Source organism: Panulirus ornatus, chromosome 32 (assembly GCF_036320965.1).
Source record: "Panulirus ornatus isolate Po-2019 chromosome 32, ASM3632096v1, whole genome shotgun sequence".
NCBI classification, from domain to species: domain Eukaryota; kingdom Metazoa; phylum Arthropoda; class Malacostraca; order Decapoda; family Palinuridae; genus Panulirus; species Panulirus ornatus.
The window spans coordinates 984,218-1,001,152 of NC_092255.1; the positions used below are offsets into that span (position 1 = coordinate 984,218).

The following is a 16,935-nucleotide window of genomic DNA, read 5'->3' on the forward strand; positions in this document are numbered from 1 at the left end:
CACGCTCCAGCGAAGCTCACCGCTGACCACAGTTGAGCAGAGAAGGGTTACAGCTTCCCTAGTTGGAGAAGATACCTTCTTTGAATCAGCTTTCTTACTAAGAAGATCCTCTGTTGGTGTTATAGATTGGATTAGTGTTACTGGGTTCAGTGTCGCTTCTGTGTTTATTATTTTGGTTTACAAGGTCAACAAGGCGTTTACTGTGGACGATAGTCATTACAAGTGTTCCTGTACATTAAAAGTTCTTCGTTGTTCTGCAGTAAGAAGGACGGAAAATGGCGGACGGTAAGATAAAACTGTATTGTTAATTATACTTTTGTGTCGGTAAAGGTGTATATATGTGTTTATTGTATAGGATAAGATCATATTTATGGTGTTTTGGAAATTATTATACAGAAATGTCCCTCACATTTCTTCATGTTTCCCTACCTACCGCCTCCTCCTCTTCCTCTACTTAATCGTCTTCCTGTCATTCACTGTCATCATGATCTTCATTTCTCGTCATCATCATCATCATCACCACCCGTCATATTCATGTCTTCCTTGTGTCACCATCACCACCACCAACTTCTTGTGCTCTGACTTGCCCGGTTCTGAGATCGCTCTCACCCGACCTCTCCTACGGCACGGCGCTTGGCCTCCCCCTACGGTACACCCCGTCTCACCCGTGCTCTCTCTCCCTACGGTACACCCGCTCTCACCCGTGCTCTCTCTCCCTACGGTACACCCGCTTTCACCCGTGCTCTCTCCCACAGGGTACGGCAGCTTAGCTCTGGCGGCCAGCCAGTATGGAGGGTACGGCGCACTGGACGGGTGAGTCGACCATACCATACTCCACCATACCATACTCCACTGTACCATACTCCACCATACCATACTCCACCATACCATACTCCACTCTACCATACTCCACCATACCATACTCCACTGTACCATACTCCACTGTACCATACTCCACCATATCATACTCCACCATACCATACTCCACTGTACCATACTCCACCATACCATACTCCACCACACCATACTCCACCATACCATACTCCACTGTACCATACTCCACCATACCATACTCCACCATACCATACTCCACCATACCATACTCCACTTTACCAAAGTAGCTGGCAACGGTTCTCTGGTGCTTGGTTATATTGTATATATCAATTTCCTGGCTAAATAGATAGATAGATAGATGGATTGATTGATTGACAGATAGTGATTAATAAAAACAAAGAAGGACAGAAATATGAATAGATTTATATATATGAATAGATAGATAGACAGCCAGATACGTAGAGAGATTCTCCTGTTCAGAGACAAGAGATGTGGTTATGACCTGAGTTTCCTTCACCCGTACAGGTACGAGAAGACAATAGACTGCAATTCAGCGCTTGGTCTGCTTGGTCTGCTGGGTCTGATAGAACTGCTCAGGGTAAGATGAATAGATGTCCCTTGACTGTACCACGGCCCCTACTGTACAGGCAGGGGTCCTTGTTGGTGTCACCGTCAATTAGTATTCTGTCTCCATCTATAGTGGTGGGTGGGGAGGAGGCTCCTGCTGTACTGTCCTGTCTCCATCTATAGTGGTGTGTGGGGAGGAGCCTCCTGCTGTACTATCCTGTCTCCATCTATAGTGGTGGGTGGGGAGGAGCCTCCTGCTGTACTATCCTGTCTCCATCTATAGTGGTGGGTGGGGAGGAGGCTCCTGCTGTACTGTCCTGTCTCCATCTATAGTGGTGTGTGGGGAGGAGCCTCCTGCTGTACTATCCTGTCTCCATCTATAGTGGTGGGTGGGGAGGAGCCTCCTGCTGTACTATCCTGTCTCCATCTATAGTGGTGGGTGGGGAGGAGCCTCCTGCTGTACTGTCCTGTCTCCATCTATAGTGGTGTGTGGGGAGGAGCCTCCTGCCGTACTATCCTGTCTCCATCTATAGTGGTGGGTGGGGAGGAGCCTCCAGCTGTACTATCCTGTCTCCATCTATAGTGGTGGGTGGGGAGGAGCCTCCAGCTGTACTATCCTGTCTCCATCTATAGTGGTGGGTGGGGAGGAGCCTCCTGCTGTACTGTCCTGTCTCCATCTATAGTGGTGGGTGGGGAGGAGGCTCCTGCTGTACTATCCTGTCTCCATCTATAGTGGTGGGTGGGGAGGAGGCTCCTGCTGTACTATCCTGTCTCCATCTATAGTGGTGGGTGGGGAGGAGGCTCCTGCTGTACTATCCTGTCTCCATCTATAGTGGTGGGTGGGGAGGAGCCTCCAGCTGTACTATCCTGTCTCCATCTATAGTGGTGGGTGGGGAGGAGCCTCCTGCTGTACTGTCCTGTCTCCATCTATAGTGGTGGGTGGGGAGGAGCCTCCTGCTGTACTGTCCTGTCTCCATCTATAGTGGTGGGTGGGGAGGAGCCTCCAGCTGTACTATCCTGTCTCCATCTATAGTGGTGGGTGGGGAGGAGGCTCCTGCTGTACTATCCTGTCTCCATCTATAGTGGTGGGTGGGGAGGAGCCTCCAGCTGTACTATCCTGTCTCCATCTATAGTGGTGGGTGGGGAGGAGCCTCCTGCTGTACTGTCCTGTCTCCATCTATAGTGGTGGGTGGGGAGGAGCCTCCTGCTGTACTGTCCTGTCTCCATCTATAGTGGTGGGTGGGGAGGAGCCTCCAGCTGTACTATCCTGTCTCCATCTATAGTGGTGGGTGGGGAGGAGCCTCCTGCTGTACTGTCCTGTCTCCATCTATAGTGGTGGGTGGGGAGGAGCCTCCTGCTGTACTATCCTGTCTCCATCTATAGTGGTGGGTGGGGAGGAGGCTCCTGCTGTACTATCCTGTCTCCATCTATAGTGGTGGGTGGGGAGGAGCCTCCTGCTGTACTGTCCTGTCTCCATCTATAGTGGTGGGTAGGGAGGAGCCTCCTGCTGTACTATCCTGTCAGGTCTTCCTTTACTTATCTTTTTCATGCGTTTCTATCACAGTGAGTTAACATCATTTATTTAATATTAATAGTAATGATAAAGTTGATAATAGTTAACTATTTCCACAATAAGTGAATACTAAATTTTTCATGATTCAAGAACCAGTCGGGGGTTACACAGGTCAGGTGGTTCTTACCTGAGCGCCACGAACAGTGTGCCTAAATTTCCCTCTGACCAACAGCCAAACATCAGAAAATGGAGTGTCACAGGGATCAGTCATAGGTTAAAAGAAACAGACAATTTAGTTATCATTGGTTTAAGATTAATGATTCTCCCCCTTGCTTAAATTATGTGTTCGCCAAATCAATTGTCCCCAGCACCAGCTGAGCCTCCTCTCCTCCACCAGGATGTGGTGGAGAACGTGGTGGAGGAGGAGGAGGAAGAACGCCGGAAGCGTAGTACAAACAGCGGCGGACCCAGCAACTTCCTTGTAGGCTTCTTCAGAGACGGTGGCGCCGGTCGTCTCCTGCATACGCTGCCTCTTACCCTGCTGCCTCTCCTTGTGGGTACTTCCCCTTCCCTCCCTCTGGTGGCCACTTCCCCTTCCCTCCCTCTGGTGGCCACTTCCCCTTCCCTCCCTCATGATAAATGTTTAAATACATATATATATATATCTATAAAGTCAGGTCAAAGGTCACACCATGATACGGTCCCTGTCCCCCGCAGCATAACTTCGTGGATGTGAACGACGGTTTGGAGAGCCCAGCGTGTCTCGAAAGAAGTATCTGCGAGGCCAACCATGCCCTCGTCAGCGAATCCTCCTCCAGCGACGGCGATGACGCCCTTGGGAGCGCCGTGGGGAGTTTGGTGTCCTCCCTGATGAGCCAGGTGGTCGCTAAGTCCTTCACGAGCGACCGTAAGACCTACCTGAAGGCGATGAAAGCGGCCGAAGTGGGGCGTCGTCGAGCAGCAGCGTGTAGGGAGGTGTTCCACGAGTGTTCAGAGTTGAAACCCCAGCACTCACCATCACCAGGGGCCAACATTACTGATATCCTCCACACTCGCCTCGCACACGCCACTTGAGGGAGAGACACAGAGACCACATGGTCCATGCGAGGTGGTCCGCATTCAACAATACTCAAAAAGATGCAGTAGAAGAAAAGGACAGAAAAGCAAAGGTCTTCACCTGAACATGTAGCGGTAGGGAATAAAGTCTTCAGCAATTTACTCGAGGTTTCTTGATACCTTCAGTCAGACACTACGCATCTTTCACTGTCAAGCCTACTTCAAGACTTGTATGAAACAGAAATTGTTTTCACGAGGATTTAGATTCTTTAACAAATACTTGGAGTAATATACATACATAGGAAAGGGAGCATAAACAAGTTGATGTACCCACATAACATACTGAAGCAAATTCCCACGTGTATCTGTAAGAACATACACGGGACTGTATAGTGACATACAAAAATATCTGAGCATGCCAAGACGGATTCATAAGTACCTACATGGCTTACTTGCACATACATTCATGTATGTTTATACAGAAACAGACACATGCATACATATACAAACATCCGGAGGAAAACGATAATCTCTCTAACTGTACATGAGGTTGACTTCCTAACTCTAACTGAGGTTGATATCCTCCCTAACTTCACATGAATTTCATAACCTCCCTTAACTCCACCTGAGGTTGCTAACCTCCCTCACTCCACCTGAGGTTGCTAACCTCCCTAACTCCACCTGAGGTTGCTAACCTCCCTAACTCCACCTGAGGTTGATGACCTCCCTAACTCTCCCTGAAGTTAATAAAGACAAGAAGTATAATGTCAACACCAGATGGTTTGCCTCACTTGCTCCTGCCAGATCTGCAGATCTCATCATAACACCTCACGTCGAGCTTAGTGCACATGTAAACAGATTAATGGAACAAACGAGGACAAGAGACCTGCCGTGTGCGAGTGATACATTCTGGAAATGTTGAATGAAATGAAAGTTTTCTGAAAATGAGTCTTGGGGGAAAATTATTATTTCATAGGAGGGTGAAAGGAGTGCAAAAAATAGAGTGAATTGGAGCGATGTGGTATACCGGGGTTGACGTGCTGTCAGTGGATTGAATCAAGGCATGTGTATGGGGGTGGGTTGGGCCATTTCTTTCGTCTGTTTCCTCGCGCTACCTCGCAAACGCGGGAGACAGCGACAAAGCAAAAAAAAAAAAAAAAAAAGACAAAGAGAAGAATTGGTACAGATTACTGTGGACATTTTCGGTTACATTCTCTCTCTCTCTCTCTCTCTCTCTCTCTCTCTCTCTCTCTCTCTCTCTCTCTCTCTCTCTCTCTCTCTCAGGTGTAGTGCTGAAGGTTAAGACATGGGGGGCAGGAGGACAGTTACTTGAACCGTTAATTTCTCGTCCTGAGGGCGAGACACGGTTTGAGCAGACCCTCTTCTCTCGTCCTCAGGGTTAAGCGCAGGTCAGGTCGACCCACAACCCCCCCTCCCCCCCCCATCCCCCACCCTCCCACATTAACATAGTTCTCCATTTTCCTTATCATTCAAGCACAATATGTTCTTCCACTAGTCTATAACAACTAACGTTTATTTCTGTCTTCATTTTTTTCAGATAACTTGTGTTTTCTTCCTTTGCTCATCTTCATCTCGATTACTGATATTATGATTACTACTATGATGATTACGACTATATGATTACTACTATATTGATTACTACTATAATGATTACTAATATAATGGTTACTACTATCATTTGGTCATAATTTTCTTTTTCTTGATTCATGTCCTCTGGATTGCGACACAAGGTGCACTGACCTACACCCCGGCCACCTCACTCCTCTGTTGCTTCTGGCTGTGGCAGTCCGTTCTGTGGCTCATCTGTGGTCCAGTGTAGCCTATCTATGGCTCGCCTCGGTACAGTGGCTTGCCTCCGGTCCATTTCCGTTATGTAGCTCTTCTCCAACAGTGGCAGATGGTACCTCTCCTCTCCAACAGTAACTGATCGTACCTCCCTCTCCAACAGTAACAGACGGTACAAGACTCCACCCAAAGAGAAGATACATACGACTGTACATCCTCGCCATCATGTAGCACAACGGTACATCCCAACCACAGTGCCATACAACGGCGCATCCCAGGCACAGTACCGTCAGCAGTACATCCCGACCACGACAAACACTACATAATACAGACAAAATCACTCCCGAAACTCAGCCTCGTCATTTCTTTCACCGTTCCCGACGCTCACAGGTGTCCAGTGTTACCGAGCGTGTAGGCGGGACAGCAGCCTGTGTGCGTGTCACCCTGACACAACACAATGGTGAAGCCCATCAGACACCAACACTGAAATGTTCACACTGTTGATTAACATGAGGGACTTTCCCCAGGGGGAGGAACAGTATGTACTCAAATGCCAGGTTATTTGTGTTTTCTTTTTTCATTTCTTTCCTGATATGTACCGTGTAGTGTGGTGTGTGTACGTATGTACCGTGTAGTGTGGTGTGTGTATGTACCGTGTAGTGTGGTGTGTATATACTGTGTAGTGTGGTGTGTGTATGTACCGTGTAGTGTAGTGTGTGTATGTACCGTGTAGTGTGGTGTGTATATGCTGTGTAGTGTGGTGTGTGTACGTATGTACCGTGTAGTGTGGTGTGTGTATGTACCGTGTAGTGTGGTGTGTATATACCGTGTAGTGTGGTGTGTATATACCGTGTAGTGTGGTGTGTGTATGTACCGTGTAGTGTGGTGTGTATATACCGTGTAGTGTGGTGTGTGTATGTACCGTGTAGTGTGGTGTGTATATACCGTGTAGTGTGGTGTGTATATACTGTGTAGTGTGGTGTGTGTATGTACCGTGTAGTGTGGTGTGTATATACCGTGTAGTGTGGTGTGTGTATGTACCGTGTAGTGTGGTGTGTATATACCGTGTAGTGTGGTGTGTATATACTGTGTAGTGTAGCTTGTGTATGTTCAATGTATGTTTTTCTCGCTCCCAAGAACTAGCTGCTTATTTGCTGCCAGTAGTTTGATAGACCACGTAACAGCGGTTCATAATTACTGTGTGGCGCTTGGCAACACGAGGATGGACCATGTGGTGTTTGCTTCTTGCCCTACACGACTAAGCCACAGAGCTCCTCACCTTCTTGTGTCTCTACCTCTACCTCTATCTCCAGACCTCTCTACCTCTACCTCTATCTCCAGACCTCTCTACCTCTACCTCTATCTCCAGACCTCTCTACCTCTTCCTCTATCTCCAGACCTCTCTACCTCTACCTCTATCTACCTCCTTAGTGTTACTTCGTAATACAACTCTTCTAACGTGTTTACACATTCTATTTCCTAAGACAAGACAAACAGCAACGTATTTCCCGATGTGAGAACTAAACCAAATGTGAATATTTACTCAGCAGAAATTTTCAGTTCTGCCATTAGACTGATGAAGAGGTCAAGATGGTCACTGGAACTACCGTGGGCTACGGACGGGACCACAAGTGCCAGTACTTTTGCTTAAGATATACTTTGCTCAATACTGTTCACTGGCTTAGTATATCTCTTCTAGCGCCATGAACTTGGCTGAGCTCCGCTAGACCTTCTCCAGGAGATCTGTAGTCTTCCCCAAAGTGAGGATAAAAAGCTTTTGAGGTATATTTCAGCTTGGGTCGTATATATGTCGTCTCTTTGGTTGTTTAACACACGACCATAGAGCTCGAAGAAACGACCCTTAAGGACGACGATAGGACGACCCTGGAATACACTGGTAGTGTCCATGGGTATGATGGCCTGGCCTTTGACCTGAGAAAGGCTGGGCCATCATACTCAAGGGTCGTGCCGTCCGTCGTGCTCAAGGTTCATACAGTCGTGCTCACAGATCATAACGTTGTGGTGTTAGTTCGTACCGTTGTGTTCAGTGGTCGTACGGTACGTCGTGCTTGAGGGTTGTACTGTCATGCTCAAGGGTCGTATCGTTATGCTTCGTGGAGTTCATTAAAGACGTGAACAGAGCGAGCAGCATCAGGAACGTCTCAGTCGTTTTCTTTTGAATATTCATCTTTTTTTTTTTCTGTCATGAGAGTTTGCCACGCGTGGGTGGGAGCCGGACACTATGCATCACCTCAACCATTGTGTCGAGAAGAAGAACTCTCCCAGATACTGAACCCGGGAGATACATGACGCTGCACACCTAACATGAGAACACATTTGTGTCTCTCCCAAGCTCGTAACTTTGAGAAGTTCATGGTTGGTCCACACGAGAGAAAAAAGAACTTATATTTCTATCTGCTACCAGCAGAACCAGTTCCTTTACCATGATAATTTTGCATCTTATGATAAAGACAGTAGCAGAGCCTCATCCCACAGTTATATAATTAGATAAGAGACAATAATACAGTTTGTTTCACAAATTGTTAGTTTGAGTTCATGATGACACTCATAACTGTGATAGCAGGGGAGCTGCTGGTCTCAACTTTCATTCTGTCTGTAAATTACTTCTGCCTCTCGTAACTTTTATCATTTTACCTGTGTCCTTGTCTCAGAATTGTTGGATTGTTTAACAGCCAACAGTTATGTTTACTTCATAATAAGATGTGGTTTCTATCCATTCTAAAATTCTGATACATGTTCATGAGCCTTTGGCTGATGACACCGCCAGCTGCACCTGTGGGAGTTACGTACAACTCGCAGCTTCTTCAGGCAGGTATCCGACCAACCAAACGGTATAATCACTGTTTATGGTATGTTTGCATTCGTACTCTTACCTCTACTCTTTCTTCTTTACTTTCATCCATAAATTCATTATTGTCTGGTCTTTTGAATGAGAATACAAAGAAATGTCACCCTATTGTGTTTCTCATTACTTCGTTATTATCTTTTTATTTTCATCTTGCAAAACTCAGTAATAAATCACCCAGGGTAATGTGGTAAAAACTTTACTGTTGCCAGACGTATGATGTAAAAAGCTTTAAAGTTGCCAGACGTATGATCAGGGAAAATCATGATATTCGGTTGTGAATCTGGTAATGATGAATAGATAGTGCTAACTTAAACCAGAATTCTTAAGATGGATATTAGAGATTATTGTGCGAATGAAATGACTTAACAAGCAGTCGGCACTCCAGTACATACAGCATCATATGGTATCATGAAGCTGGCAGCGTCGGGAAGAAAGAGGATATCGTACGGATTAAGCAGCGCTGCCACTACACTCTACCAATCGCAACCACAACAGGCACTTGTCTGGATGACTCGCGCTAAACAACCGTAGTTGAGTCATTAGCACCAATTCACGCTAGTGCGTCGAGCAACGTCACCCTGTGATAAGTGGAGCCTATCATTTTACAAGCAATTGTTGTGGAAGACGTGGCCAAGATGTCTTATGGTAAGGTATTTCTTTTTTTATTTTCCTTTTTAAAGTGATTTAGTATTTTATCTAATGTGATCGTTAGCCTTTTCACCTAAGTCATCTTTCTGCATGATACTGAGGTCACTTTATGTTATTCTGAATATTGATGAGCCCAAAATTCTCGTGGAAAATCATTGTTGTAGTTTTGAATATGGCCATCATCTTACATAGTCAAAGCATCAAGCATTTCTGACTATTTTATTAGCAATTATGCGTTCAGATATGTATCCCAGAAATATGTGTGTGTGTGTGTGTGTGTGTGTGTGTGTGTGTGATCATCGTACAACCAAAACATGGGTGATGTAAAAGGAGTAGCGTCTGGATTTTCTTCATATTATTATTGACTTCAGTGTGAGTATTTTAGTGAACTGCTCATTGTTTAGAATTGCATATTAATGATCTATGTATAAGTACGGTGTGTCGTGTGTGTCGGGGGAGGGGGGGGGCGGCATCGTACCAGACAAGCCTGTCCTGGAACTGGTATAGCGGTCGTGTGTGGCGCTAACGGCAGAACCATCCGTTGTTGCTAGAGGTTGTGTAACCGCACCACTTGCTTACCCATCCTGCTCAACGCCGAGGGCTGAGCTACCTCTCCTGTGTGGTACTGTTAACGGTACCGTTACTGTAGCCCACTGTTCCTCTTTGAGGTTGATCACTCGGCTGTAGAAATACACCTCCTCGCCCTCTTCCCGTTCTCTAGTGTGTGCTAGATTTTCAGTGACACTTTTTCGCCTGCTTCATGTTGACGGAAGGGTCGTAGTACAATAGTTTAACCTTTATGATGTAGTGAAGAAATTATTTACATTTCCTGTTTTATTCTTCAACAACATTGCCAAAGTTAATGGTTTGTAGCGGAGGGGGGGGGAGGGTTACCTCACAGTGAAAAAGGTGAGAGACAATAAGGGAACTTCTTCATGGTTTACGTTCGGAATGACGCACTTTCCAAAGTGGATGTATGTTGATTCAGACCTATTTCGCCGTAGAAATTTCATCAAACGGCCAGTACCGACCGTATGTGTACGTGTCAGGAGGGAGGGAAACAAGATGAAAGACCAAGGACAGCATGGAAAGATGGAGTGAAAGATGCTTTGAGGTCTCGAGGCATGACATGCAGGAGGGTGTGAGACGTGCATAGGACAGCGAATTTGACCGATGTAGTGTACAGGGGGCGTCGTGCTGTCAGTGAGCCTTCAGGTCATGGAAAAGATTTGCGGAGCTTGGCTGGCTCTGGGGTGTCGGTGAAGTAGACATGACTGTTAGACAATATGAGCAAATGAGCCTGATTTTTGCTCCTGGCGCTACTTCGCCAACGGGTGAAACGACAAAAAAGTGTTATAGTTATAATTATTAACATAGATAATGATAATCACGATAATAATGATAATTCCGTGCGTTAGATTTGATATTTTCATAGATGCTCAGAACATAAGACTTTTTCCAAGTTGTTTATACAGGATATGAGAAACACACAAATGATTTCTTCCCTTTACAGAAATGTATTCTAAAAAGATACTAAAAAATCTCCTTCTATATACTTACCAGGACCAATGTGGAGCTACAGGGAAAGCACTTCTTCAGCCAGCGGTTACGGGTCAGTCTTGGTCACGGGTCAGTCTTGGTCACAGGTCAGTCTTGGTCACGGGTCAGTCTTGGTCACGGGTCAATCTTGGACGGAAGTACAAATCGTCCCAGTTTGTTTTGGTAATGTTATTACTAGTTATTCAGGTGCTGTTAGTACCAGATGTTCTCATGACGTAAGTAGAAGACGTTTTATTGGTGAGAATGCCGGATGTTGTAATGATGTAAGTACACGAGGTTCTCGTGTTGTAAGTACCAGATGTCTTCGTATTGTACTTACCGTATATTTAGTAGTGTTTGTACTGAATGTTTCGTTGGTGAAAGTAACATGTTATGGTGACGTAACTACCTGAAGCTTTAATACTGTGTTGTCCTTCTTTATGGACTAAGTACCTGGTTCAGAAATACTGTAAATATTTGATATTTACCTGGTGTTTTGGTAGCGTAAGTACCTGATATTTTTCTGTTTTGATGACTTAAGTACGTGATATATCCTGATGTTTTGATGGCGTAAGTACCTGATGTATTCTGATGTTTTGATGACGTAAGTACCTGACATATCCTGATGCTTTGATGACGTAAGTATTTTGCTTTGATACTGTTTGTACCTGACTTTACCCTAGTGTTAAGGTGGCGTAAGTACTGATTTATTGCCACATTGTGTAAGTACTCCAGTAAACTGTGCAGAGCTCATATCAAGGAGTAGAACAGTTTGTGCGATATGTTCACATATAGGAATAACTATGTTTCATGGAGGGGTTCGAACCTATGTACTAGGGTTACTAGTACACCTAGGCAGTTGGCCTAGTCTACAGTGCTACGTGACTGTACAAGGACCACTTAGTGAGCGGATCAAACACCATCTTTACTTGTACAAGGAACAGATACTGTCTAGACCAGCGCAAACTCGAGGCTCAGCTGGCTTTCACTCGAGGCCCAACCAGCTTACACTCAAAGCCTGGCTACTGACACTCGAGGCAGGTAATCATCTACTCCTCCTCCTCCAACAGGTACTCCAGGTACGTCGACTGCAACTCAGCCTTGGCTCTCCTCGGCTTCATCCTCTTCGTCGACATCTTGAGGGTAAGTAAGACGTGTATATAAGTATTTTCTTGGTGTTGTTTGTTTAGTTTGTGTTGGCGTTTGTAACAATAGTTTCAGATTCATCTGAAATCTTGGCCTGTCTCGGGCATGTGGGGAGGGAGTGGGGGTTAGCTCCCACGTACCTTAATAAAGTGACTTTCCCATGTCAGAACTAATACGTTTGTAAATCTAGTTCTTGTGATTTTGTTTATCATATAAAGATATTCTTAAAGATTTTTAGCGACTCTTCCAGAGGGATAGAAAGACACATGGAAAGTGTATAAGAACAATGAAATCATCTTGATCCTCTTTCTCTTATCGCAACCAGTTGTATGACTTTATAGTATCACTTGACTGTGCGAACCACCTTCCTCAGGACATAGTGGAATACGTAGTCGAGGGCAAAGGCAGGAAGAAGCGCTGGGTGGCGAGAGACGGTTCGTGGGCGGCAGGAGGAGGGCGGCCTGAACCAGATATTCTAACCTTTGTCAGTGAGGGCGGCGTGGAACATTTGTATGACGCCCTACCACACATCCTGGTACCCCTGCTGGTGAGCCTCCAACCACATCTGTACGTATACTGCTGTAATATCTGTACCTCTGTAACATTTGTACCCACAGACCCGAGTAACACAATGTGTTGCTTCTGGTCTCTTGTGTTGCTGACGGTCTCGTGTGTTGCTGACGGTCTCATGTGTTGCTGACGGTCTCGTGTGTTGCTGACGGTCTCATGTGTTGCTGACGGTCTCGTGTGTTGCTGACGGTCTCTTGTGTTGCTGACGGTCTCATGTGTTGCTGACGGTCTCATGTGTTGCTGCCCTCGCGCCCGCACGGAGACCTCTGCCGAGGTTTCTCCTGGGTGGGCACGTGGGTTCAGGCCACCTCTGCCCCACCACACACACGGCGACGTCTGTCGCTTCTGTATAGGTCGACCTCTAGCAACTTCAGTACCCGGGACCTGTGAGCCTGGGGACGCACCCGGGACCTGTGAGCCTGGGGACGCACCCGGGACCTGTGAGCCTGGGGACGCACCCGGGACCTGTGGGCCTGGGGACGCACCCGGGACCTGTGGGCCTGGGGACGCACCCGGGACCTGTGGGCCTGGGGACGCACCCGGGACCTGTGGGCCTGGGGACGCACCCGGGACCTGTGGGCCTGGGGATGCACCCGGGACCTGTGGGCCTGGGGACGCACCCGGGACCTGGGGACGCACCCGGGACCTGGGGACGCACCCGGGGCCTGTGGACTTGGGGAAGGATCTTACCTGGGGAGTTATCCTCCTTGTCTAGGGAATTCTGTAGCATCGCATTCTTGAGTCCCATGGTTCGATTCCCTCCCACTTTATAGGTCATTGTCATTTCATTTATTGTCATAGGTGGAGTTAATGTCCAGTTTGGTGTGTCCACATTACCTGACTCATAACAAGTAGTTCATGTTAACCAGACGAGGGAGATCAATCCACATTAATGTCATTACATAAACTGACCAACATTCCTGTGTTTAGTTCATACAGTAAGACACATCACCAAACCTCACCTCCAGCAATCACGAACACAAAAAAGCAAACCTCAAATATCTGCAATACGGATCACTGAATCTTCAGTATCGGGAATACATAACACAAGACTCTTACTATCTGCAATATGAGACGCCAAACATCCATTGTCTGGACTATATGTTAGTGAACCTCGTTATGTTATAAATTTCACTTCACATGGCCCCATCAGGACTGGAATCTTTCATATTCTAAATACAAGTTCGGAATGTAGATCAAAGACCTCATATCCGGAATTTCAGCGGACATCATTGACCTCGTATGATTAAGTTGATAGTAATTCTACTTACCGTCGTACACTTGAGTGAGGTGCCAAGTCTCCTGCAGGAGGGCTGGTGGGAGCTGAGCGGGCAGGGTCGCCCCCGTCAGTGCCTACAGCAGAGTGTGTGTCAAGCCAACTGGGTCCTGGCCAGGGATTATGGCGTTGCTGGTAGAGTCTTAGCAACGCTGCTTAGGTAAGTTTCCTTCATTTTTGTTATTCATTATTTACTTATACTTATAGCACTATCATAACACTATCTATATACCATAACTCTGTATATCATAACGCTATCAATATATCATAACACAATATATCATAACATGTTAATGTATTTATACTATATATCTCTAACTTCATTATCTCTGGATAAATGTTGATAATTCTACTTTTTTCTGGGGTTCGGTTGGCGATGGTCGATATTATTATGACAAATTTATCAAATTGACCAATATTTCATGTCAAAATTTCAGAGAAGTCTACAGATTTAACATAGCGGTTTTTTTTTTTTTTAACTGTGTAACGTGGAGGAAGTACAAAGATAGAATTACGGTCCACGGCTGGATAGATAGATCTGGATATTATGAAGTAGATAAAGATGTAAACAGGCAAATAACATTAACAAGCTTATGCAGAAAGACAGATAGGATGGTTAGTCTGTAGGTAGGCAACAAAAAATAACTAACGTATTTATAGCTATATCTACCTTAGAGAGAGAGAGAGAGAGAGAGAGAGAGAGAGAGAGAGAGAGAGAGAGTTACCGGTATCCTCCTGCAAGAAGTTACATCGCAATAGAAAAGTCATGTTTAACAAGGCTTTATCACTGGGATCACAGATTCTTGAAAGTATTTCTCACTCCAAAGTAGTCCACATTTCCCTGCTGCTGTAAGTAGATAACGCTAGGCTGCTGGAGCCTCCGGAAAGAGATCCAGGATGATACTGGAACTCTGTGTTTAGAAAGAGGTTCCTGAGGTCATGATAGATGAGGATGAAGTGATAGATGATGAATATATACGTGATATTATTGCATTTCCCGCCTTCACAAGGTAGCATCAGTAACCAATAACGGCACACATCCACTCTCTGGCAGTAATGTACATGTACAAAATGTATATGTGATGTACAGAATCACAGGGTTTACCTGGATTGCTTCACAAGCCCTGGTTCAGTCCACTGACAGCACGTCATCCACCTATATATCACATCACTCCAGTTCATTCTATCCCATTCTTGCTTCTTGCCTACTTGGAAGTTTCGGTCCCGATACCCCAAAGCTTCCCACAGTCTGTCCTTCTATCTCCTTTTCAACCTTCCCCTTGCCCGTGTTCCATATTTTTGTGACAGTTCCCCTAATCAGTCTCTTCACTCATCCTCTCCACATGCCCAAACCATTTCAGAACACACTAATTAACGCTGACAGTCATCCTGCGGTTAGTGCCACACACTTCCCTCACAGTATCATTCTTTACATGATGAACCCACCGCACACAACAGACTGGTCGACAGAAGTAACCAGGCGGGCAGGTGGGCGAGATGATTAACTAGATGTTACTTGTACTGCAGCAACGTAGGAAGTCGGGCCTTCCCTGGGGAGGAGGACGACCTGACGGAGGAGGCTCTGGTGGCGGCCAGGACGGGGCGCCGAGGACAGGTGTGTGAGGCTGCCTTCCCTGCATGCCCCAACCTCCACCCCAGCCACAGCCAACCTCTCTACCACAACGCCTCCCATGTTGACGCCGTCCACAACCCTGCCCACAACCCCGCTTATAAAATCCAGGATCAGCACCACAGACACGACGCTGTCTCTGTGGAGGCAACAGTCCAGGAAAGGCTTCACAGTAATGACGTGTCAGATGATGTATAAAGGTTTACCCTGACCCTTTATAAACATCTAGACTGACAAGCTACGAATTATCTGTGATAAGTTTTTATCTTAGATTATCTGTGATAAGGAAGTTTATATCTTAGGTTATTAAGATTTACATTTAAGTTCGACTGTACTTATCTCAAAGTTGATCATTTATGGAGCTGTCCCCATCTATGCCATCGTGTTTCCTGTACATAAATGATTTAGTTTTCCTGTGGTAGACTCTCCATGATTTATGTATATACGTTCTATCTTCTTCTCTCTGAAAGGAATTCTACAGTAATTTGGTGAAACACTGATTTTGTTTAATCCCAGCACGGTACAGCTTGAACAGTGGTATTCAATTGCTGACCTTCGTGTTTCCCATACAGAAACATCACCATTCACGTTAAGTGTAGATGAAAGTATATCTGAATCGTAACAATAGCATACACACGGCACTGGCTACAATGTGTGAGTAACTGACAATAAACTCAGGCCAGCATGTATACACGCATGATTCACAGGTACCTGGCGTCTTCTGACTAAGAGCAAAAGTTTCTTCCTGGTATCCAGAGTGTACACATACAAGGTTGCTAATGGCTCAGTAGTGTGCAAGATGCTGATGATGCAACACGTATATGTGTTGACCAAGACAATAAGATATTGTATTAAATAGTGTAAGTAAACACTCATATAATGTTTGCAGACATTCGTGCGTGAAAGATTGGCATTAGTTAAGAATAAGATTAGTGTTTGTTGAAATGTTTACAGTCGTCTTTAGACAACACTATATATAATGTGACTGAGAGCAAAACATGTCATGTCTAAGTTTTAAGGTGATTACGGTTTGAGAATTTATAATCATTCTTAGGATTTCCATTCATCCTTATGTTTTCCATAAGTTTATCATGTCTTTTCGAATAATGTATCAAAACACAGCTGGGAGATGGGTAAGACATGATGACATACAAGTTCAACCCAATAGATAGCGGCACACTGGAAAGTAATTCGTCTCTTATTCCACTTTAAGTCGTCCCTGGGGTGTTGCAGTACACTGGAAACTGATTCCTATGCTGCAGTACCAATGTCAAAATGCTGCACTTTATGATGGAACAAACATGAGAGGAAACTGGGCTGGTTATTTTCCTGCCTTGGTACATCCAGTAACGGATTGCTCCACCAATAAAACTGGTTCATTATTGTTCATGTTTCATTTTCCCTGGCAGAAAACACAGCAATATTAAACACGTTTGGTGTGTTCGCATTTCCTTTTATGCCGGAATTCTTGGTCTTCCACT

General features: G+C 45.5%; 2 protein-coding genes across 3 annotated transcripts; both read left to right on the plus strand.

Annotated features, from left to right (window-relative positions):
• On the plus strand, positions 1 to 4,132 carry LOC139759282 (uncharacterized). 2 transcript variants are annotated; one of them, XM_071681425.1, is made up of 5 exons: positions 10 to 285; positions 756 to 813; positions 1,360 to 1,432; positions 3,312 to 3,467; positions 3,632 to 4,132. In XM_071681425.1, the coding sequence occupies exons 1-5, from the start codon at positions 276 to 278 to the stop codon at positions 3,986 to 3,988; spliced, it is 654 nt and encodes a 217-aa protein (XP_071537526.1). In that variant the 5' UTR covers positions 10 to 275; the 3' UTR covers positions 3,989 to 4,132. The 2 variants fall into 2 exon arrangements, with proteins under 2 accessions (XP_071537527.1, XP_071537526.1); XM_071681426.1 differs by lacking the exon at positions 3,312 to 3,467 and having other exon boundaries at positions 1 to 285.
• A 4,969-nt stretch (positions 4,133 to 9,101) lies between these two features.
• LOC139758957 (uncharacterized) lies at positions 9,102 to 16,838 on the plus strand. The gene is made up of 6 exons (XM_071680787.1): positions 9,102 to 9,290; positions 10,857 to 10,905; positions 11,903 to 11,975; positions 12,352 to 12,525; positions 13,857 to 13,984; positions 15,352 to 16,838. The coding sequence occupies exons 1-6, from the start codon at positions 9,281 to 9,283 to the stop codon at positions 15,650 to 15,652; spliced, it is 735 nt and encodes a 244-aa protein (XP_071536888.1). The 5' UTR covers positions 9,102 to 9,280; the 3' UTR covers positions 15,653 to 16,838.
• Positions 16,839 to 16,935: the final 97 nt, after the last annotated feature.